The sequence below is a fragment of the Mus musculus genome, chromosome 9 (assembly GCF_000001635.26).
Source record: "Mus musculus strain C57BL/6J chromosome 9, GRCm38.p6 C57BL/6J".
Classification (NCBI taxonomy): Eukaryota; Metazoa; Chordata; class Mammalia; order Rodentia; family Muridae; genus Mus; species Mus musculus.
The window spans coordinates 7,006,536-7,030,656 of record NC_000075.6 but is presented as its reverse complement, the minus strand read 5'-3'; the positions used below and the strand labels follow the sequence as shown (position 1 = coordinate 7,030,656).

Here is a 24,121-nt window from a genome sequence, read left to right as displayed (position 1 = left end):
TTAAGGTTATGGGACTGTTTTAATGGATTATCTGATCCTGTTTTAACTTTGGCACCAGTATGTGTCTAGAAAATTGTCCACTTCATCCAGATTTTCCTATTTATTTGAGTATAAACTTTTGTTGTAGGAGCTGATGATTTTTTGAATTTCCTTGGTTTCCGTTTTTATGTCTCCTTTCTGATTTTATTAATTTGGATACTGTCTCTGTGCCATCTGGTTAGTCTGGCTAAGAGTTTCTCTTTCATGTTTATTTTATCAAAGAACCAGCTCCTGGTTTTGTTGATTCTTTATATAGTTCTGTGTGTTTCTATTTGGTTGATTTCAGTCCTGAGTTTGTTTATTTCCTGTCGTCTCCTCTTGGGTGTATTTGCTTCTTTCTGTTCTAGAGCTTTCAGGTGTGCTGTCAAGCTGCGAGTGTGTGCTCTCTCCAGTTTCTTTTTGGAGGCACGTAGAGCTATGAGTTTTCCTCTTACCATTGCTTTCAGGTATCCAATAGGTTTTGGTATGATGTGACTTCCTTGATTTTCATTACATTCTAAAAAGTCCTTAATTTCTTTCATTATTTCTTCCTTGACCAACTTATCATTGAGTACAGCATTGTTCAGCTTCTGTGTGTATGTGTGTCTTCCTTTGTTTTTGTTGGAATTTAAGACCAACCTTAGTCTATGGTGATCTGATAGGCTGCATGGGATTATTTCAGTCTTCTTGTATCTGGTGAGGCCATTTTTGTGGTCAGTTTTGGAGAAGGTACTGTGAGGTGCTGAGTAGAAGGTATGTTCTTTTGCTTCAAGATGAAATGTTCTATAAATATCTGTTAGATCCATTTGTTTCATAACTTCTGTTAGTTTCATTGTGTCTCTGTTTAGATTCTGTTCCCATGATCTGTCCATTGGTGAGAGTGGGGTGTTGAACTCTTCCACTATTATTGTGTGGGGTGCAATGTGTGCTTTGAGCTTTAGTAAAGATTCTGTTATGAATATGGGTGCCCTTGCATTGGAGCATAGATGTTCAGAATTGAGAGTTCATCTTAGTAGATTATTCCTTTGACCAGTATGAAGTGTCCTTCCATATCCTTTTTGATAACTTTTGGTTGAAAGTTGATTGTATTCGATATTAGAATGGCTACTCCAACTTGTTTCTTGGAACCATTTGCTTGAAACATTGTTTTCCAACCTTTTACTCTGAAATAGTATTTGTCTTTGTCACTGAGGTGCGTTTTCTGTATGCAGGAAAATGTTGGGTCCTGTTTATGTATCCAGTCTGTTAGTCTATGTCTTTTTATTGGGGAATTGAGTCCATTGATGTTAAGAGATATTAAGGAAAAGTGATTGTTACTTTCTGTTACTTTTGTTGTCAGAGGTGGAATTAAGTTCTTGTGGCTGTCTTCTTTTAGGTTTGTTGAAAGGTTACTTTTTTGCTTTTTCTAGGGTGTAGTTTGCCTCCTTGAATTGGTGTCTTCCATCTATTATCCTTCGTAGGGCTGGATTTATGGAAAGATATTGTGTAAATTTGGTCTTGTCATGGAATACTTTGGTTTCTCCATCTATAGTAATTGAGAGTATTGCTGGGTATAGTAGCCTGGGCTGGCATTTGTGGTCTCTTAGAGTCTGTATGACGTCTGCCCAGGATCTTCTGGGTTTCATAGTCTCTGTTGAGAAGTCTGGTGTAATTTTGATAGATCTGCCTTTATATGTTACTTGACCTTTTCCCCTTATTGCTTTTAATATTCTTTCTTTAGTTAATGCATTTGATTATATGTGACAAGAGGAATTTCTTTTTTGGTCCAGTATATTTTGAGTTCTATAGGCTTCTTGTATGTTCATGGGCATCTCTTTCTTTAGTTTAGGGAAGTTTTCCTCTCTAATTTTATTGAAGATATTTACTGGCCGTTTAAGTTGAGATCTCCATTCTCCTCTATACCTATTATCTTTAGGTTTCGTCTTATCATTGTATCCTGGATTTCCTGGATGCTTTGGGTTAGGAGCTTTTTGCATTTTTTTCCGACTGTTGTGTCAATGTTTTCTTTTTTTTTTCTTTTTTTTTTTTAGAGTTAATTTTTTTTATTAGGTATTTTCCTCATTTACATTTCCAATGCTATCCAAAAAGTCCCCAATACACTCCCCCCCCGCCCCCACCAACTCCCGTAACTACCCACTCCCACTTTTTGGCCCTGGCGTTCCCCTGTACTGTAGCATATAAAGTTTGCAAGTCCAATGGGCCTCTCTTTCCAGTGATGGCTGACTAGGCCATCTTTTGATACATATGCAGCTAGAGTCAAGAGCTCCGGGGTACTGCTTAGTTCATATTGTTGTTCCACCTATAGGGTTGCAGATCCCTTTAGCTCCTTGGGTACTTTCTCTAGTTCCTCCATTGGGGGCCATGTGACCCATCCATTAGCTGACTGTGATCATCCACTTCTGTATTTGCTAGGCCCCGGCATAGTCTCACAAGAGAGAGCTATATCTGGGTCCTTTCAGCAAAATCTTGCTAGTGTATGCAATGGTGTCAGCGTTTGGAAGCTGATTATGGGATGGATCCCTGTGTCAATGTTTTCTATGGTATCTTCTGCCCCTGAGATTCTCTCTTCTATCTCTTGTATTCTGTTGGTGATGCTTGCATCTATGACTCCTGATCTCTTTCCTAGATTTTCTATCTGTAGAGTTGTCTCCTTTTGTGATTTCTTTTTTTTTTTTTCCATTTTTTATTAGGTATTTAACTCATTTACATTTCCAATGCTATCCCAAAAGTCCCCCATACCCACCCCCCCAATCCCCTACCCACCCACTCCCCCTTTTTGGCCCTGGCGTTTCCCTGTACTGGGGCATATAAAGTTTGCAAGTCTAAAGGGCCTCTCTTTCCAGTGATGGCTGACTGGGCCATCTTTTGATACATATACAGCTAGAGTCAAGAGCTCCGGAGTACTGGTTAGTTCATATTGTTGTTCCACATATAGGGTTGCAGTTCCCTTTAGCTCCTTGGGTACTTTCTCTAGCTCCTCCATTGGGGGCCGTGTGACCCATCCAATAGCTGACTGTGAGCATCCACTTCTGTGTTTGCTAGGCCCTGGCATAGTCTCACAAGAGACAGCTATATCTGGGTCCTTACAGCAAAATCTTGCTAGTGTATGCAATGGTGTCAGCGTTTGGAAGCTGATTATGGGATGGATCCCTGGATATGGCAATCACTAGATGGTCCATCCATTCGTCACAGCTCCAAATTTTGTCTCTATAACTCCTTCCATGGGTGTTTTGTTCCCATTTCTAGGAAGGGGCAAAGTGTCTACACTTTGGTCTTTGTTCTTCTTGAGTTTCATGCGTTTAGAAATTGTATCTTATATCTTGTGTATCCTAAGTTTCTGGGCTAATATCCACTTATCAGTGAGTACATATTGTGCGAGTTCCTTTGTGATTGGGTTACCTCACTCAGGATGATGCCCTCCAGGTCCATCCATTTGCCTAGGAATTTCATAAATTCATTCTTTTTAATAGCTGAGTAGTACTCCATTGTGTAAATGTACCACATTTTCTGTATCCATTCCTCTGTTGAGGGGCATCTGGGTTCTTTCCAGCTTCTGGCTATTATAAATAAGGCTGCTATGAACATAGTGGAGCATGTGTCCTTCTTACCGGTTGGGACCTCTTCTGGATATATGCCCAGGAGAGGTATTGCAGGATCCTCTGTGATTTCTTTATTGTTTCTATTTCCATTTTTAGATCTTGGCTGGTCCTTTGCCTATTTGATTGTGTTTTCCTGTAATTCTTTAAGGAATTTTTTTTTGTGTTTCCTCTTTAAGGGCTTTTACCTATTTTCCTGTGTTCCCCTGTATTTCTTTAAGGGAGTTATTTATATCCTTTTTAACGTCTTCTTTCATCATCATGAGAAATAATTTTAGATCTGAGTCTTGCTTTTCCAGTGTGATGGTGTATCCAGGACTTGCTATGATGGGAGAATTTGGTTCTGATGATGCCAAGTAGCCTTGGTTTCTGTTGCTTATGCTCTTATGCTTGCCTCCTGCCATCTGAATATCTCTAATGTTATTTGCCCTCACTATCTTACTGGAGCCTTTCTTTCCTTCAATCCTGGTTGTGTTGAACTCCTCATAGTGCAGCTGTCTCTGTGATCCTGTCATTCCAGAAACTTGTGATCCTGAGATTCTGGGTGTGTCAGATATATTGGGAGTCAAGCTGCTTCTAGGACCCTGAGATCCTGGTGTGACCAAGCTCCCAGGGTCCTGGGATGCTGTGATCCTGGCTGTGTCAAAGCACCTGGGATTTGAGCCTCCTCTGGGTGCTGTGGGACTGGCTGCAGAGTTTGGGCCTCAGGTAAACAGGCACAGACCAGAAGGAACCTGAGCCACTGGTCGGTCGGGTGGGATTCCTGTGTCCCTGGATACTGCTAGTCCTAGTTACTCCTGGTGGTGTTGGAACAGATCTTGTGTCCTACTCACCCCTGATCCTAAGATCCTGGGCATGCTAGAGCACCTGGGAGTAGAACCCCCTATGGGTGCTGTGGACTGGCTTCAGAGTTCTGAACTGCTTACATGACATCTTGGGTCACCAAATAATATATTCCAGCCAGTAAGACAGAGATGAACCTGGCCTTAGGTCAGTATCATTTCTGCAGTCATGTATTGACTAAAATAACTAAAAGTCTGTCTAGATTCAAAACGAGCAAGTAGACACCACTTCATGGCAGGATCGTTGAAGAACTGGGGTGTTATACCTAAGAACAGCTCTTAAGATGTTTAAGTAACCACTCTAATTTGTGTGTCTAATTTTTCCTAAAATTCTTAGAGTTGGATAGCTGAACAAAAATGCACATTAATAAATAAGCTTTTTGGTATGTCCTGACTATGTATCGTTCAGAAATGCATTTGGTTGGTGGGCTGACTCTTTCCATGAAGCTTTTTCAGTCTGTGTTGAAGCCAACAACAACTGCATGTCTCATTGTACTGTTATAATGTGATGGACGCTCAACTGCTCTCTCAGAGCTTGAGTCACTTTAATGTCTGTGCATCTTTCAACAACTCTCCATCCTGTTTCTCCTTTCTGCTACTCCTAGTTTGAAGACGGTGTCAAGATTTTCTCATATGCTAAGATTCCTAAAGTGTTGTAGCTATTTTGAGTTTATTTTCTACTTTTTTACTTTGTTTAAAAGATAATTTTACCAAGCCGATACCATAAAAATTGGACTCCTGGTTTTTGCATATGGTATAATGCTAATACTTTTTATAAATTGTTTTGGAAAACAATCTTTACTGGTGTTGACTGCTTAGTATTTTCATCAAGGAATGCTTTATAATCCTTTATCTGACTATAAATATTGGTTATATTTTTCCTGATACCTTTTACTGACATATTATTTGATAGCACTTATATATTCAAATTTGAACATTTCATCCAATAAAAAAAAAAGGAGAAAGGTTTCATCAGCAAATGTAGTCTACTTAGTCATGCTAAAAAGAAACATTTTTACAGCTAAGAGTATAGAAGACCATAAGGAGCATTTAAAGTTCACACCACTGGACTCTGATGAGGATATACAAAGTGGCCTAGAAAGATGGTAGACAGTGGGGATCCAGGAGACTGGGAGTAAACAGTGTTGTGATGTTTACATACATTTCCTTTCAATGTTGTGTTATTTGTGAATTTTGTATACATCCATGAAGTTACAGTGAGTGATTTTGTGCAGTATTTGCCTTATTCTGTGTGTATTTGCTGATGTGTGCCTGGGTAGTAACCTCCATGGTGATCTGTGTGCTCCTCAGTAAAGCCATCACATCTGCCTGTGAGCCTCACATCTGCCTGTGTGCTCCTCAGTAAAGCCATCACATCTGCCTGTGAGCCCTCACATATTTGCTTCAGCCTCTGGGACTCTGAAAATCTTCCTTCCCTTCATTTTGGGCTCTACCTCGCAACAGTATAAAATTCCCTTTGTTGAAAATGTTGTAATCACGGTTCTTAGTTTTGACAGGTATTTAAAAATTGAAAATTCTATGTATAAACTAACAGGGTATTCAGAATAATGTGTTGGTGGAAATATAAAAAAAAATATGTATGCTTATCAATAACAATAGTTCTGTGTTAGACATTATTCCATTAAGTAGCATTGACCCATGTTTGTATACATGTGTGTAGTTATGTGCACATTTAAATTTATTTTTAATGTAATTTTATAAATGTAGAGTAAAAGACTCTAGCATACAGCCAGGCGTGGTGGTGCACACCTTTAATCCCAGAACTTGGGAGGCAGAGGCAGGCGAATTTCTGAGTTCGAGGTCAGCCTGGTCTACAGAGTGAGTTCCAGGAGAGAGCCAGGGCTACACAGAGAAATCCTGTCTCGGAAAACCAAAAAAAAAAAAAAAAAAAAAAAAGACTCTAGCATACAAAGTGTTTTAGAATCAAGTGTATTGTGATGACTCTTATTCTTCATTTCCCACGTGAGGTTTCTTAGTCAAACACTTGTGGCAATTTCATATATTGCCCTGGTCATCCATGACATGTATTTTTTTCTTTAAATGATCCACAGTGTAACATGTAACTTTTAGCTTGCTTCTTGTTTCTATCCAATCAGCACCCTTTTCTTTCTTTCTTTAATTTATAGTTGTTTGTTTTTGTTCTACCACTTTCAAACTGAATATTCATCCTTATCCCACCTGGATAAGGTCAAATTGAGGTAGGAAATAGTGTAACTCTTGCTGCATTGGTAATTACAATTCAGGTGCTTTAAATAGCCTTATCTCATATTGAAATAAGTTGTATTTTTGATGCTGGAGGCATCAGAGTAATGAACTAGTACTATTGGAAATTTTGATATTTTTATTATTTTTTTCCTATTGGAAATTTATTGTAATTTTCATTTATTAAAAGTTTTGACTTAATACATTTAAGGAAATACATAATGTAAGATACTTTATTGGGGTACAAGTTTAATGCACTTAGTTAATTCCTGGGGTCTTGTGGATATTTGTTACAGAACCAGCTTTTAGTCTGAAGATTTTTTTTTTTGTTTTTGTTTTTGTTGTTGTTATTGTTGTTTTTCAAGACACAGTTTCTCTCTTTAGCTCTGGCTGACCTGGAACCGCAGGCTGGCATCGGAACTCAGAGATCCATCTGCCTCTGCCTCCTGGGTGCTGGGACTAAAGGCATGTACCCTCACCATGAGACCTGGAGAATAATTTTTAAAAGTATCCCAACTATAAAATATCTGTAAATATTTCTAAAATTTTTAATGGACTTTCAAATTCTAATCTACAGGACTCTGAAAATACAGAAGAAAGAATCCAATGTCTTGTGAACTCACTGAAACACATGGTTTATGAATATATATGCAGGTGCCTGTTTAAGGTAAGAAGGATTCATCAGTTATAAACTACTCTTCAGTCCTCTGTCTTATAGAGCGAACTTTCATAGCTGCTTACTTACTCAAAAGGTACTGAAATTGATAGTTTGTGATTTTTTTTTCTAGAATAAAATTAATCACTGACTATAACTTCTTACCATATACTAAAATGTAGTGGGGAAGAAAAAAAAAAAAGGAAAAGAAAGGATAGTTGTCACTAGGCTAGCTACCTTAGCTCTGAGAAATCTGATTGTTACTAAGAAGGAGGTTAACCATGCAGAATATTGGATTTATTATGCAGCCTGTGTTCCTCACCCTCAGATCTAGTGTCATCTGGGGACATGTCTTTGTTTGCTGATAGTGACTGTTCAATGCCTGTGAGGGTCTTCACCATTGTCTGCCTCTATCAGATGCTAATAACATGCCCTTCTCTTTCTCCTCCTTTGTGAAAATCCAGTGTTTCTAAACATCACCTAGTGTTCCCTGGTGTCTTAGTGACTTTTACATTGCTATGAAGAAACACCATGACCAAGGCAACATCAAAAAGAAAGTACTTTATTGGGGGTTTGCAGTTCCAGAGGTTGCTAGTAAATATCATGATGGGGAGCATGGCAGCAGGCAGCAAGAAGGCATGCTACTAGAGCAGTAACTGAGAGCTCACATCTGATTTACAAGCAGAGGGTAGACAGAGCTAACAGGGAATGGATAGTGTGGGCTTTTTGGGGGGCCCTCAAAGCCCAGCCCCAGTGACACACCTCCACCAACAAGGGCACACCTTCCCAAACAGTTCTAGCAACTGGAGAATCAAGTATTGAAATATATCAGCCTATGGGGGCATGCTCATTCAAGCTTCTACAGCTGTGTTTACAGTAATTGGTACGTAGTATTGGAATTACATAGGAAAGAGTTACTGGCTTTTGAGTTACAAATTGCAATTTTCTGAAGATGTCCTCCTCTTAGAAAGGATCCAGAACAGTGTGCACTTAGAGGCTTTTGAGACTTAGACAATTTTTGAGTAACAGAACTCACTTCAGACTTTTACATAAAGAGCTCTCACAAAGTCAGATACCTGAGTCTGAGGAGTTGTTACCACAGGACAGTCATGTATACTCAGGAAATTCAGAAAACCGCTCCGTGTTCGTTGTGCAGAATGAACCCTCAATATACTCATGTAGCACTCTGTGCAAGTGTCTCCTGAACTTAGAGTTGGGCATTTCTACAAAATTCCCCTTTCAGTGGGAACTGTATAGTTTCCTTTCAGAGGTCTTAAGGCTAATTATGCTTCTAAAACTTCCCTTTTAGACCTCAGCTTTAAGTTGTTTAAGACTGGAAATTATGAGCAAATGACCTCAAAGCTACATTGCCCCAAGGTGTTAATCCTATGTATAAGAATGACCTTTATAGTGGTTTGATAATCAGCTATAGAGCATGTGATCGATCCCTGATATTTGTATAAGTATTATCTTCTCTTATACTAAAAACTGTATTACATGATTAAATCATGGCTCTAGCAGCATGCCTGCCGGCTGCCATGCTCCCCACTATGACGGTCATTTACTTGTATCCTCTGGAACTGTAAGTGAAATCTATATGGAACTGTAACAGAACCCACTGAAGACTCATTTCCCTCCTGTTCTTCTCCAGCACTAAACTAAGGCAGTCTGTGCTCTATAGTCTGCTTTTGTCCTTACATCTTCATCTTGAAATGCCTAGAAATAGTTTTTAAAAAGCAGTTTCCTTAGTAGTGTATTTTGTTGTGTGTGCCCTATCTTTGCATTTGGTCTCCAAGATCTTTCCATGACTATGAATAGTGCCCTCATTAATTTTCATGGCTGTGTGATCATGATGTGTCATCTGGGCTTGAATGATTCCTTTCCAAAAATGCTGTAAAGCACGAGGGTTGCATTTAGAAATTTTTGGCTTTAGCAATATTTGCATATAAATAATGAAATATCTTGGGTTTGAACCTACATTTTAGTACAAAATTTGTTATTGTTTTCATATTCCAAAGTTACCTATGGCCTGGAAGAAAATTTTATACAATGTTTTAGTGTGTCTATGTTTTGATTCTGACTTAGCACATGAAGGCACATGTGAAATTTTCTACTGTGACATCTGTCAGCATTCAAAGGCTTGGATATTCAGATTATGTCCTACTTGATTGACAACTCTGTTATATGACAGTAGATTAATACATGGTTTTGGCTGTCATGAGTGACTTTAGTGAGTAGTCTGTATTGTACCTGCATTCCTGTGCACAGATCTAAGTAAGCATTTTGAATCAGTAGATTTCTGGGTATATGTGTAATTATTTGTGCAAAGGTTATAATTCCTAAATTTTCCTTAATATTATCAGATGTTCTTATAGAGAATATTGCTTTCTTTGTTTGAACTAGTTGAAGGCACCTTTTTATTTGTGCTTGGGTGGGACACGTGCACATATACTCACATGCTGTGTGTGCTCACACAACAAAGGACATGAAGTTGAAAAGGATATATGTTGAAGGGGTGGGGAATTGGTGGGCGGGAGTTAAAAGTGGATGGGATCAAGATATGTGTATGAAGTTTTTAAGGAAAACTTGCTTGAAACTTAAAGACAGTATAGGCATTCACTTTATTCACTCCACGAATTGTTAGTTTTTATTATTGCTTTCAATTTGTATCTGTGTATTTCAGTCTACAATTCCTATTTGTAATAATGTAGGTGCTTTGCTGTGTTAATGCCATATTATATATTTTATAATATAACTGGCAAATGGTCACTATTAGAAACAAGATAATTGATTGTTTCAGTAGACTATATGAAAGCTTGCTTCTTTAAAGTCACTTTACCCTTTAAAAATATTTTCAGGTTGTGCTGAGCAGCTTTTGGTCATAGTAGGAGAGAAGTTGAGAAGCCACACTCAATATTTTAGTGTGTAACTGGAGTCTTTCATTTCCTACCTTGAGTAATACGTATCTATTGTAATTAGCAAGTCTTAAAAGTATCACCATGATCTACAATTTCTGACATACGTTTTTAATTAATAAAATGTCTGTCTTATAAAACTTGTTTCTGCTACTATAGTGTATGTTTCAGGTTTCCATAGTGTCTGAGTAATGACAAATGTTGGAAAAATACATCACTCATAACCTATGAGATGGACTTCTCAGAATGTAGGCTGAAGCACTAGTGAGGGTAGAAGTGCTCTCATAGCCTTGTGAAAGTTCTCTGGTTCTGCAGCCATCAACAGTGTGTCACACATACAGCTCCACTGTCATTTTGGTGACAGCATTGTGGTCACAGTGGACTCCAGACATATCAAACTGAATGCAAGTTGACTTGGAACAGAAAATGACTGATTGTCAATAAACTGTACCAGTTAGAGAAAGCTGCTTAGCCGTTTCTGCTTATGTTACCAGCTGTGCCATTTCACTTTCTTCCAGAGATCAGAGCACCTACTTCAGTACTTACAAAAACTACAATTACATATGTGGTCTCCTCAAACTTATACTACATAAAAGAAATGCATGTGCTTCTAGTATCTCCTTCCCTAGGCAATCTTTTGGGATAAAAGAAACGGTTTTTGTAAGTTTCTACTTTGATGAGAGAATGTGAGAAAGCAGGTTGGTTGGGGAATAGCCCAGGATGAGGAAGTGTTCTGGGGCAGAAGCGCTCGGGGACGTGATGGGAGGACCACTTGGCAAGCATTGTGGGGAGCACTGGAGAGGACCACTAGGGGCATGGAGGTTTTCGGGAAGCTCTGGGAGGAGCTGAGGGCAGCAGTAAGGGAAGCATTGGGTAATACTGGGAGGAGCATAGGGGAGCCTAGGAGTAGCTTTTTCAGGAGTTCTGGGGGAGTACTGAGAAGAGCTCTGAGAAGAGGACCATGGGAGAGTTGTGAGGAACATTAGAAGGAGCTCTGGGAGAAGCACTAGGGGACTCTCTGGGAGGAGTAAGCACTTGGAAGCACTAAGAGGAGATGGAGAACAAGGGAGCACCAGGGAGAAGCACTGGGGGCACCTATGGGGAGGCACTGAGAGGAACTCTGGAGGAAGCTGTCTAAGGAAATACAGCAAAAGTACTGGAAGGGGAGCTCTGGGAGGATAGGTCCCTAGGTTTCCTCTTCTTCATGGAGTGCTGCTGTCAAAGACACCAAATGTAAAAAGAACATAGATGAGAAAGAATTTTTCTTCCTTTCATATTTTCTGTATAGTTTACCTTGCCTTTCTTTCTAGGAGTTTTCTCATTGTGTAAAATTCAGGTGGATACTGTTTTTAAATAAACTATTACTAATACCTCATGATTGTAAACTAATGGCTTGATACTCTTCTATTAAGAACATAACTGTTGCCTAGCAAACACAGATGTGGATGCTCACAGTCAGCTAATGGGTGGATCACAGGGCTCCCAATGGAGGAGCTAGAGAAAGTACCCAAGGAACTAAAGGGATCTGCAACCCTATAGGTGGAACAACATTATGAACTAACCAGTACCCCGGAGCTCTTGTCTTTAGCTGCATATGTATCAAAAGATGGCCTAGTAGGCCATCACTGGAAAGAGAGGCCCATTGGACTTGCAAACTTTATATGCCCCAGTACAGGGGAATGCCAGGGCCAAAAAGGGGGAGTGGGTGGGTAGGGGAGTGGGGGTGGGTGGGTATGGGGGACTTTTGGTATAGCATTGGAAATGTAAATGAGCTAAATACCTAATAAAAAATCGGGAAAAAAAAGAACATAACTGTTCTCTGGATGAGGGTATATGAACTTTGTATCTTTATCCACTGAAGTGGGTCTGAATAATTTAGACCATTTTCTTCTATGTAGATGATTTTGGAGCTTTCCATGCTGCATCCCCCTAATCTCTTTTTCTCATAAATGTATCAGTATCATAAATGTGCATAGTGATGTCTATTAAAAATGCATGACATACCTGCAGACACAATGCAGGGACTTGGGTTTTATGTTGTCTCAACTCTTATGCCATGGAATGAGTTTTCTCCCTCAAGTGCCAGGAGCCCAGTGCTTCTCAGTGAACAGATTTTAAAGGACTGACCTCTGTAGAATACACTTGCATTTGCTAACTTGCAGTTTTTACTGTTTCTTGAGAATTTAATGTACCTTTCCTTTTCAGTGTCACTCAGTTTACCATCAGTCTACCGTGATGTCAGTGTTATTACCTGTTAGGTGTGGTAGGTATGTGCCTTGTGTGTATTCATTGCCTATAATAGGATAGTTATATAATGCAGAGCAGGAGGCTGAGAGATTTACAATGGAGTTTTCTTTACTCAGATGGAGAGTGTGTTAATGTTAGAATTCAAAGCATTCTACTTGATGCTTAAGATGATGCCCCAGTAGAATTACTACCATGAAACAAATACTCAGTACAAACATGAACTTGTTGCATAACATTCATATAGACTCATGTAAAACCTAATCCACTCAGCTCCTCTAATTATTTACTGAAGTGTTGTGTGTAATTGAATGGGATGTAGTAGACTGAAAACCATGAAGTACCCTACTCATCCTTCAACCAGTGAATCATATAGTGAATCCATTGAGGTTTTATATTTTCAACCCAAACATACTGAGATAAATTGACATTTAACTGAGTTGATGGATTCTGATCTGATAAGTAAAATAGATGATAGATTTTAGAAATCTAAAATAATTGCTCAATTTTGGATGATGAAGTTTTAAAAAACAAAGACATTTCTTAGTTTGAATCATTTACCTGTAATCTTCCTTGAATTTGATTGGGAATAATGTGAGAAGTGCTGCACTCATGCTTTCTCTCCCTCCATTCATTATGGGTTTGTTTCACTCTTGAATCGTGGTTCTTCCTTATGCCATCCTTGTTAAATATTGTAGCAGAGGGATTCATTACTACAACTGGACAACCATAAGAATGTCAAAGAATGCTTTCCTCTGCCATTTCCATCTTTGAAGATGATGGACGAAGATTGTGGTTGGCCTGATTTAGAGCATGTGTGAACCTTACATCAAGATGTGTGACATGTTATTCTATGGTTTTCCCTAAAGTCAGAGGGCACTGTAAGCAGAGATCAAGGAGGAGGCTAAGCTCCTTACTTGTACTGAGCACCCATTTCCAGCCAGGGTTAGAAGGAAGATACCTTGTTCAGTAACCATTACTCTTACCATACAAGTCACAGCGGGCAATCAGAGACTCATAGAGTGGCAGAAGCTTCCTTCTGTTTTTGTGGTGTGATGAGACTGCAGTGTTCTCTCTTAGTGCAAAGGAAAAAAGGAGTAGATAAGTAATGCTGGAAGTTGTATGTGTATAGATAGATATCTGTCATAAGGGATAACCGTGATAAAATTACAAGGTTATGGATTTATGGCCTTGTTAATATCATGTTAATTTATGCTCTTAATCAAGAGTCAATTTGAGCATATGTGGATAGTACCTGAAGTTACTTGTTATTACTGGTGGAAAATAAGGCAATAAGGAACCATATCATCCAAACGTGAAGGACAAGTTAAGAAACAGCAGAGTAACTAACCCTGTTCCTCTTCCCAGGCGGACCAGTTGATGTTTGCTTTGCATTTTGTTCGAGGAATGCATCCTGAACTTTTTCAAGAAAATGTGAGTAATATTGAAGGAAGGAAATCCTGGAACTATGAGAGATTTAATAACAGACAGGGTTTTTCTTAGGGTAGAGATGACTTTAAGCTATAAGTTGTATAAAATTCTTGTAATATTTTCTAAGTGGTTAGTGTGACATGTTTTCCAGTTCTTTTTCCTGATGTATGCCCAGGATTGTGGATTACAGAAGGAAAGGAATCTAAGTAATTTATCAGGGAGTTTTGGTTACAATGAACCAGGCCCATGTCCAGTCTGGATTGCAGAAGAGTCAGCTTCCTGACTACTGTTCTAAGCAGTACAACTGAGACAGGGGAAAGTGGTAATATGGGTACACAACTATGTTGTCTTTCACTTCTGCTTACCTGCCAAGAATTAGCATAGAAAGTAGGAGTGACTGGGGAGTTGCACAGTTATCACAAACTTTTTGGAACCCTTTGGGTCATAGTGTGTTATTTGTTGAGCATCTTTTCTTCTGGAGTGTCATATAACCACATCTAATACTTATAATATTCACTGAGCAAGAACTAAAGTAATCCATCTGTGTTGTGTTTACTCTGGGAAAAAGAATCACGTTTGTTTTTCTTGTTCATTATTGTTTGAATATCATAGAAGAACATTTGAGTAATATGGGTGCTAAGAGAATGCTAACTCAGCCTCCTCTATCTAACTGCTTGGTCAGATTTTAATTATGTTGTAGGTTTCCATTTCAGAGTTAAAGAACACAGACCAGTTATGTATTTATTTATGTTCTCCTAAATTTATTAACATGGTTCTAATAATTTTTATTAATTTATCTATGTATTATACAGTTTTAAAACTGAGATCAATAGGTTTTCAGACCTAATATGCCCTATTGTGCCTTCCTGGAATATGTTTCTTAATTTGACCCAACACAAACAAGTTTTAACCTTGATGGACTTCACTCCATGTGTGTTAGTACATAGTAGATCTGTAAACATCTAGATGAAGTGTGTACCATACATAGTATACATAAATTTCTGTCCCAATGGGATTACCTAGGTAGGTCTCATGCATAGTTTTAGTAGCACATGATGCCCTAATGCTGGCCTGTGTAAAGAAGGGTAGGTGCTCTCCCCAGGTTCTGGGGAAGCTGCACTGTAAGCTGTCCTATAGGAGATTTAAGATAATGCTTTTGGCTGGTTATGTTCTCATATTGTTTGTGTCCCTCATGTTTTATCTACTAGGAATGGGATACATTCACAGGTGTGGTTGTTGGAGACATGCTGCGCAAAGCTGTGAGTTAAAATCTGATTTCTCTCCTAGGGGAAAAAGTTCTGCCCTTTGGTATTATGAAATACAATTGTGCCACAGGAGTTTAAAATTACTGTTGAAATTATACTTTTATTAGACCATGTGCTATGCTGACTTGTGCTCCTTTACTATGAAATAAGCTTAATATATTTTTAGACCTTGAAAACTTACATTGTTGGAGAAAATATTAAATATTAAGAAATTAACATTGTTTTTATTTTTTAAATGTTATATAGTCTTTGGGAAAATTAATTCTTCCTTATATAACTGAAACTTAAAAAATACTTTTTTAAAACTTTAAAAATCTATTGAAACTACAGCTTTTTAAATTAATTTTGGTTTTGTCCAGTTAATACATAATATTTTTGAAACTTATGTACTGAACGTACACCACCACCTTTGTCATTGTAGGGTCTCTGCACTCTCCACAGCCAGCACCCCAAGTAGCATCCACTGGAAGCAAAAAGGCAGCTCCATTCAACATGACTCAGTAGCTGGTATTGGCTCACACTCTGGGAGTCTGACTCTGAGTTTACTTTAGGCATATTTAAGCATAGCACAATTTGGCAAAAGCTTTTCCAGTAATAATTAACTCAATCCTGTGTATGCAACATAGCATGCATAAATCTCCTTGAGTAACAAAGTAACACTATAAAGATCAGACTTGACTACATTGAAACTCTGTAAAATGCATGTGACACCTTCTATAAAGATGGCTCCCATACATGGACTGAGAAAAACAAGCTTATGATAGAGGTTTGAAGGAGAATCTGGCAACACAGGTAGCACAAAGGTCACCAGGCTACAATGCAGCTTTCTGGGCACATAACAAGCTATACATTCCTACCCCTAAAGGAATAACCCTGTGAACTAACAATCCAGGTTTCCCTATTGCTTATCTGTGAGCACAATGTTCTCTGTGCTTCCTACAGGTCATGTTTAAATGCAAGATGTAGTTAAACACAGTGTAGCTTTATGATGGTATCCAGTGACATTTTAAGTTTTCCTTGTTTTGTGGATAGTCACAATAAAAATGAATGCTTTATTTTATCTCAGTGGGTTTCTGTCTACTATTACATAGAATTCTACCATGGTGTGTATTATTAAATATAAAGAAGTAGTATGTAGAATATCTTGTTTTCAAAATTGTGTTGATAAAAATAGCTAGTCAATCACTTTTTAAAAATTTTGAATTTTACCAAATGAATTTTACCAATTAAGCAAAATTGCTTTTACCAAAGGACTCTCAACAAAGAATTCGTGATCAGCTTCCATCTTGGATAGATCAAGAAAGGAGCTGGGCAGTGGCAACATTGAAGGTATTTTCCTTTTTTTAAAAAAAAAAAAAAGTTTTTTTTAAATAGTTTGGGTATATCTGTTTGTATATTGTATGTTTATGCACATGTGTAGGTTGCCCATGAGACAGGCATCTTCTACTGAGTCCAGAGCCCACTAATTGACTACACTGAGTCATCAGCAAGGACAAGGGATCATCCAGTTTCTGACACCCAGAGCTAGGAGTACAGACACATGTCACCATGCCTGGCTTTTTATGTAAGCTCTGGTGTTCTGAACTCATGCCTGCAGAGCAGGTCCTTTAGCCAGTGAACCATATCCGCTCCCATTAAAAATATTTTGGGGGTGAGAGAGATGGCTTAATGGCTAAGGGTACTGACTCTTCTTCCATAGAACCAGTGCTCTAATCCTAACACTGCTGCTCATAAATGTCTATCACTCCAAGATCTGAAACTCTCACATAGACATATATGAGGCTAAACACCAATGTACATAAAATAAAGGTGAATAAATAAATAATTAAGGAATTTCTTTTCTGTTTTGAGGGTTATTTTATATTTGTGTGTTTTAGTTCTGTTGACATTTTGTAAGTGCAACTTATATTAATGTTGGTATTTCTGCAGTAAGGACATAAAATCCCTCCATTTAAAATTCTAAAGAATTACTGTGGTAGCTCCCTCCTCCAGCTTATTTTTAATTGCTCAGCTCAAAGTATTGTTTGTAGAGATGAAAGAAAATGTGCTCCCAAAGTTTGTTCCTCCTTTCCCTTTTTTTTTTTTTTTTTGACCTATTTTCCTTACAACTATGTAGAACTACAGTAGCCATAGAGAAAATGGTAAAGATGACCAGCAATTATTGGTGGGTCCCTCTGAACCATTCTGCTGAAGTTAACCAAGGCAATCTTACTACCTAGTTGGACGCTATTAGGAGGCCGCTGCTGTGGTTGCATTGATATAACAGTGATGCCACTGAGGAAGTGCAGGCAAGATTCAGAATTCCTGCTCACATTCTGGGGTCTTTACTACTACAATATATGTGCTTTTTTTCTGTAATTTTTTTGTTGATAGAGTGAGTGAGTTTCTCTTCATATTTATTATTATGTTCCTTGATACTTACTATAGGCCAATGCCCAGAGTTCTTTTGTTGACCTAACTTGAATGAACCTGCTGATCCTTCCCCTGTCCCTATTTGTGAACCTCATTGTGAAGTCTTATTTTGCCAAGATCTCAGTGTTCTGCTGTTTGCTCAGAATTCTCCCATCTTGTGCATCAAATGCTCCATGATATCCTCTGCCATCTCACCTTGACCTGGCTGAGAAAGTCCTATAGAATTCATTTAGCCAGAGTCTCCTGTTACCCATGAAGTATTCTCAGTAATTATTTATTCACTAACTTCAATTCTGCTTCTTAGGTGTCTTTTGACTATGCATTTGTATTTTCTAAGTCATATTACGAGTTTAACCTGTTATATATTGATATCTTCCCATTGCCAATAGCCTTGAATAGTATCTGCTTTTACATCTTTAACTATAATGCAGCTGTGGTTTTCTTTAGCATCAAAGGACTGACAAATGTGTATCTCACATACTAAGAAACTCTCCCATGAACAAGTTCACATTGTCAAGAACATACCAGAAATTTGCTATTTGATATGGTTGGCACCTCACAAGATCCACAATCCTGGTTATATGATTTGATTACATAGCCAGAGGACACCATAACAGTGCTACATAGACCACTAAAGAGTGGTGACTGATAACAGGACAGTTAGGTACTGCATCATGTAATGCTGTTGGTAGTGATGGGACTAATATACTAGCTGTTGCGGAAGTTAATAAACACTATCAGATAATATCCCAGGGCTTACATTTATTAAAACTGGTTAAGTTAAAGGTGAATTGTTACATTTTGTTTCTTTTTTTAGTTAGGTTGCATAATGAAATATGACCAGTGCAAAGGATTATTTAGATATGAGTATAAATGGTAAATACAGTATCCTAACATTCTTGATACATGATTCTATGCATGAAGTTTCTACAGTTACAGAAACAGGTCTCCCATTGTTTTAAAAGAAAGCATTCTTCTATACTGAATTACACTTCATGTTACTGTTCATGTTCATGTCATAGTGATAACACTGGTCATATTGTTGTTCATCATGGGAGAAGTTGGGGAATGGATAACATTGAGATAGAGGGAGTGGATATATTTGGATAAGTTTCTAAGAGGTGATATTGTTTAAGGCAAAAACTAAGTAGGTTTTCTAGATGTTAAGTCCCTAAGAGCTAATTGCAGCTAAAGAAGTAAAGAACTCTGGTTCAATTTACTTTGAATGTTTCTTGGTGAAGGTGATCGAAGGTGAGAGGGAGGGGACTGGTTGAGAGACTAAGGGCAGGAATGCCTGCTAAGCTACTGTAGAAGTGTCTTGATAAAACTTCTAGAGAAAGTCTTGGGGCCTAAGGTTAAAACTGAAACCAACTGTGAGGCCCTCAGTAGCACTGTAGCAAAGTTTGGTTAGAAAGAGCGTCCTTATTGCTAGAGATAATTTTGGAATTTAACATGTGCTCAGTTGTGCTGTCCCTAGGACTTGCCCCTGGTTTTGATGATGGTGGACATAGCAAGGTACAATGTCTTTATTTATGGAAACTGTTTCTTTTGACTATTGATTGATATAATACTACCTTAGGAGTGCTTTACTGGCTGTAGTCGGGATGAGTTCCCCTTACTGACCTATGTAAGATGAGACACACCATCACAGAATAGGATAAAAGTAATAAGCGGCTGTAGTATCAGTGTTCTTTTCTCTTGGAGTTCTTGTCACGTGACTGCAGCTCCTAACGTGGTAATTTCTGTTTTAGATCTCCCTCCCTAGTCTCTACCAGACTCTCTGTTTGGAAGATGGGGCATTTTGGCGTACTTACTATCATCACTCAATGTGTGAACAGGAGTTTCCATCAATTCTTGCAAAGAAGGTTTCCTTATTTCAGCAGGTAAAAATTAATGTTACCCAAGTGCAGAACAAAATCACACTGTGAATTTCTCTTGTCCTTGAGATTCTGTTTAAGTAAAACTTTGCTTTCAGAATACTGTGTAACTCTCATCCACTTGCATGAGGGGAGGGCTTTCTGCCTTGGCCACCTTATCCAGATAGAGCCCTGGCAACATTTCTGTGTGGGCAGCACTCTATATCTCTTATCCTCTGCCTCTGGTCCAAGTAGGATCCTTCAATGGGAAAAGAGGTCTTTTTACAAGGAACTAAATTATAAATTGTATAGATTCTTCATTCACTTATTTTATCTAAGTTGTATCTAAGAAGAGAATTTAGCTGGGCGTGGTGGCGCATGCCTTTAATCCCAGCACTTGGGAGGCAGAGGCAGGTGGATTTCTGAGTTCGAGGCCAGCCTGGTCTACAAAGTGAGTTCCAGGACAGCCAGGGCTACACAGAGAACCCCTGTCTCGAAAAACCAAAAAAAAAAAAAAAAAAAAAAAAAAAGAAGAAGAAGAAGAAGAGAAAGGGAACTTTAAAAATTCCATTTCAAAAGAGGTGGTGAGATATCTTGGTGGGTTCCTTTAACTTGAGCTGGGCAAATGGCTTTGTCAACTGGTGCCCTGAGAAATAGCCCTCTTCTCCATTACTGGAGCAAATTCATTCTGTGTGTGTGTGTGTGTGTGTGTGTGTGTGTGTGTGCTTGCGCAGTGAGTGTGATCTCAGCAGATGTGTTTAAACCAAACAACAAACCATCTGAAAATGAACATTTACACATCAAAGCAATATTATAGATACACAGAGCTCAGCAGAAAATAGAATGCAGATGTGAAGCAGGCAACAACCAGATGCTAAATGTTTACCCTGCCATCTTCACAGACCCTTGGGCCCTTCATGGGATCTTGAAGACATATCTCACTTGCCCTGTGTTTACTTTACATAACAGCTTTAAGGAATTTTTGACACAAAGGGAAGTCTTGGTTCATACGTATTGTGACAATTTCAAGCATAGTAAATACTATGCAACAGTGGTTTCTCGTGTATTTCTGTAAGCATCAATAGTAATCATTGACTGTTGTTTAATTAATGCTGCTGAGAAACATCTATTTATAAAATTCTCCATTTTGTTTTAGGTTCTTGTAGTTCAGGCTCTGCGGCCAGACAGACTACAGAGTGCCATGGCTCTGTTTGCCTGCAAGGCTCTGGGTAAATACAGCCCTTTTCAAAGTCTAACCTTTGACCTGATGACTTTGTTTGAACTTACATTTCATTTTATGCTAACCTTAGTAAAAATGCTTTAGGGTTTTTCATTATTTGTTTTTATTATTCATGAGACTTATAATCTTCACTTAGCTATAATATACTTCTTCCTGTTGAACATAATTACGTGGTAAAAATACTGAGCTTTTAAACATTTTTTGTGGCAGTATTTTTTTCATTTTTATTTGTTATAAGGGTTACAAAGAATGCATTCAAATATGAATGGCAAATTTGTACTTTATAGATACTACCTTAGGCTCAAATGGAAACATTTTACAACTACAGTAAAATATTTACAAATATTATATTTTTCAGCAATGTAACCTTCAAAATTAGTAATTTTTAAAAGCATATCTAAAACAAAATATTGTCAATTTTATTATAGTTTTCAGCAATGTAGCCTTCAAAATTAGTAATTTTTAAAAGCATATCTAAAACAAAATATTGTCAATTTGCTTGCATTTCAGATTGTCATATTTTTTTCAGCTTTTTGAAGAGTATGTTCCAAAGAAATTTTAAAAATCACTACAGAAGTTGCCTTTCTATAGGAAAATTTAGTAAAAACTGTTATGTATGAAAAGAGCTGGGTGTCTTTGTACACACCTAAATCCTTGCCCTAGGAGCTGGGTTTCTAGGCTCTGTTACTAAGCGTTAGTCTGTTGTTTTCTATGAATGCCTAATAGAAAGCATAAATTCGTTCAGTTGAAACATCTTATTTTTCTATCCAAGCATCTAATCGACTGCCCAGATTAGAAATTCTCAAATTTACTTCTCACCATATCTCCCTTAGAGTTTACTTGCAGATGTTTTAAATTCTAACTCCAAAACTTATTCTGAGTTCATTTACTTTATGACTACAACTTAAGTAAATTGTCGCCCCAATCTGTCACCTTAGCTGTTCCATAGTATTTCAGAGTCCACTTGTCTAATCCCTACTACCTGTCCCTTTGCTGTGGTATGAGTGAGGTGGCAGCTTTTTCCATCCTCTTTATAGCTTCAATTGTCCCCAAAGCAGCTAGAGTATCCTGGACATATTAAACCATAGGATGTTTCTTGAAAACGTCTGCTGACATCTCGCTTCCCAAGCATCCTTAATACATCACGTGGTCCTTTCTGCCCTCCCTTTAGATGTCATTGACCTCTCACTCATGTGTCTAACAGTTGACGTGCAACCTTGTGCACAGGTGTGGCTCTGTCCATCCTTGTGCATAGCTGTGGTTCTGTCCATACTGGTACACAGGTGTAGTTCTGTCCATCCTTGTGCACAGGTGTGGCTCTGGTATCCTCAGGCCTTTGCAGACACTGTTCTAGCCAGTCACCACCCCAACCCCCTTATTGCTTTATTGGATTGTTCCATGAAGATCTCGCTCATCATTTTGGAAATAGCATGTCACCGTCTTGGCCTTCTTTATCATACTGTTTCTTCTGGAACTGTGTTAATATCTGGCATTTTGTTATTTGCTTATTACTCATTCTTCCAGCTACAACATATGCCTCAGAAAGTACAAGCTTTGTTTAACTAATTTTAAAATGTTATTAACTTAACAATTTTGAGGGCTAATAATAAAATTTGTACTTATGGTAATGAACTAAGAAATATACTTGTTTAGAATGGGGATACAGCTGAGTTGAGATATAGCTTTCCAAGCACACATAAAGTCCTAGGTCCCATTACCAGTACAGGGGTTGTGTGAATATCTGTAACCCCAGCACTTGGAAGATGGAGACAGGAGGATCAAAAATTAAGGTCATTCTCCACATAGCAAGTTGAAGGCCAGCCTGGGCTACAATGGACTGTCTGAAGAAAAGGAGAAAGGACAAACACATTTATTTTAATATGATTTCATTTATTTATTCATAAACTCAACTTTTCTAGGAAAACTGTATTAAATATTCTCTTATTTAATAAAATAATCTTAAAAACATGCACAATCTGACTCACTTATCAACTAAAATCTCTGAACTTAATTTAAGAAATAATTCAGTTTATGGGACAGAAGCATGCACAAAGATACCCTCTATAGCTCTTCATATTGTATAAAATCTGGGGGAAAATAGTTATCTGGATGAGAATTTCTAATAGCTTAAAAGGGAATTTAAGTTATAAAAATGTTGTAATAAAAGACAAATTACTGGGAAGAAAAAAAAGACCTTGTTCTTGGATATGATAGGCAAGAAAATTCCACACTGTAAAGTGTGCACATCTGTGTACATCAAAATTAGAAAGATATTTGTAGACAGTTAATGGCAGAATGACCAATGACAGGTGTTTTATTGTTATTGTTATTATTGTTATTACCATCATCATCATTATTCCTTTCTTCCCTCCATCTCCTCCCCTTTCTCAAGTCCCATCTTTGTTCCCTCCACTCTCAAGTTTATAGCCTTTTTTCCTTTGATTGTTATGTGTATATTTTCAGTGACATACATAAATACATATATATGTGCATGCATACATACATACATACATACATACATACATACACACACAAACCTGCTAAGTCAATTTTTGTTGTTTGTGTACATTTGGTTTCAAGGCTGACTACTCTGCATTGGGCAACCAGTAGTAGACTCATTCCTAGGAAAAGCTGATTCTCTTCTTCTAGCATTCATTAGTTGCCTGTAGTTCTGTGTTTAGGAGTGGGACCCCATGCAATTTCCTCCTTTCCACATTAACATATCCATTAATAGTACCATTTTCTGATCTTGTTTATACAGCTGTTTCTAGAAGAGACTCTTTCTTTGCAAAATTCCTGTATTCTGTCTCTTATGATCTATCTGCTAAACCATTGGTATAGGAGCTGTTGTGCAGATGTATCCATTGGGGCTTGGCTGCCCAGTGATCCATTGCTGTCTGCATGGTGTCCAGTTGTCGTGTTCTTAGATGGTCTCCTTTTGCTGTACAGAATGGCTTCTTTGATGATGGCTGGTAGCTACACTTATCTGGGAATGGTAGTTCATGCACCTTATGTAATTATTTTTAATAAATTTTATAATGAATGTTACTTTCCTTCTTTAATTTCTGTTACACATGTCTTAGGGTTGAAGGAGTTATCCCCTCTTCCTCTGAACCTCAAACGCTTATACAAGGAGACCCTCGAGATTGAACCCATTTTGATCATAATCTCTCCAGGGGCTGACCCTTCTCAGGAACTTCAGGAACTTGCTAGTGCTGAAAGAAGCAGTGAGTGTTATCACCAGGTGGGTAGGAATTGCTCACTAGTTTTGTTCTGTCTTTCATGTTCTCCCCACACTAGATCCTAGATCCAATCAGAGAAATGGACATTAAAAATTATGTGTAGCAAGCCAAAAGGTGCCCATATCCAGAACTCAAGCCTAGCAAAAAGAATCTTGCAGATGTAATGAAGAACCTTGAGTCGT

General features: G+C 38.1%; 1 protein-coding gene across 6 annotated transcripts in view; it reads left to right on the top strand.

Moving 5' to 3' along the window:
* Dync2h1 (dynein cytoplasmic 2 heavy chain 1) overlaps positions 1-24,121 on the top strand; it is a 249,757-nt gene that overhangs the window by 147,650 nt on the left and 77,986 nt on the right. For all 6 annotated transcript variants that reach the window (NM_029851.3, XM_006509827.4, XM_030244008.1 and 3 more), the window contains 7 exons: positions 7,257-7,346; positions 13,862-13,927; positions 15,133-15,183; positions 16,441-16,518; positions 19,353-19,484; positions 20,614-20,686; positions 23,781-23,941. In NM_029851.3, the coding sequence (NP_084127.2) occupies positions 7,257-7,346; positions 13,862-13,927; positions 15,133-15,183; positions 16,441-16,518; positions 19,353-19,484; positions 20,614-20,686; positions 23,781-23,941 (651 nt within the window). The remainder of the gene's footprint in view (positions 1-7,256; positions 7,347-13,861; positions 13,928-15,132; positions 15,184-16,440; positions 16,519-19,352; positions 19,485-20,613; positions 20,687-23,780; positions 23,942-24,121) is intronic.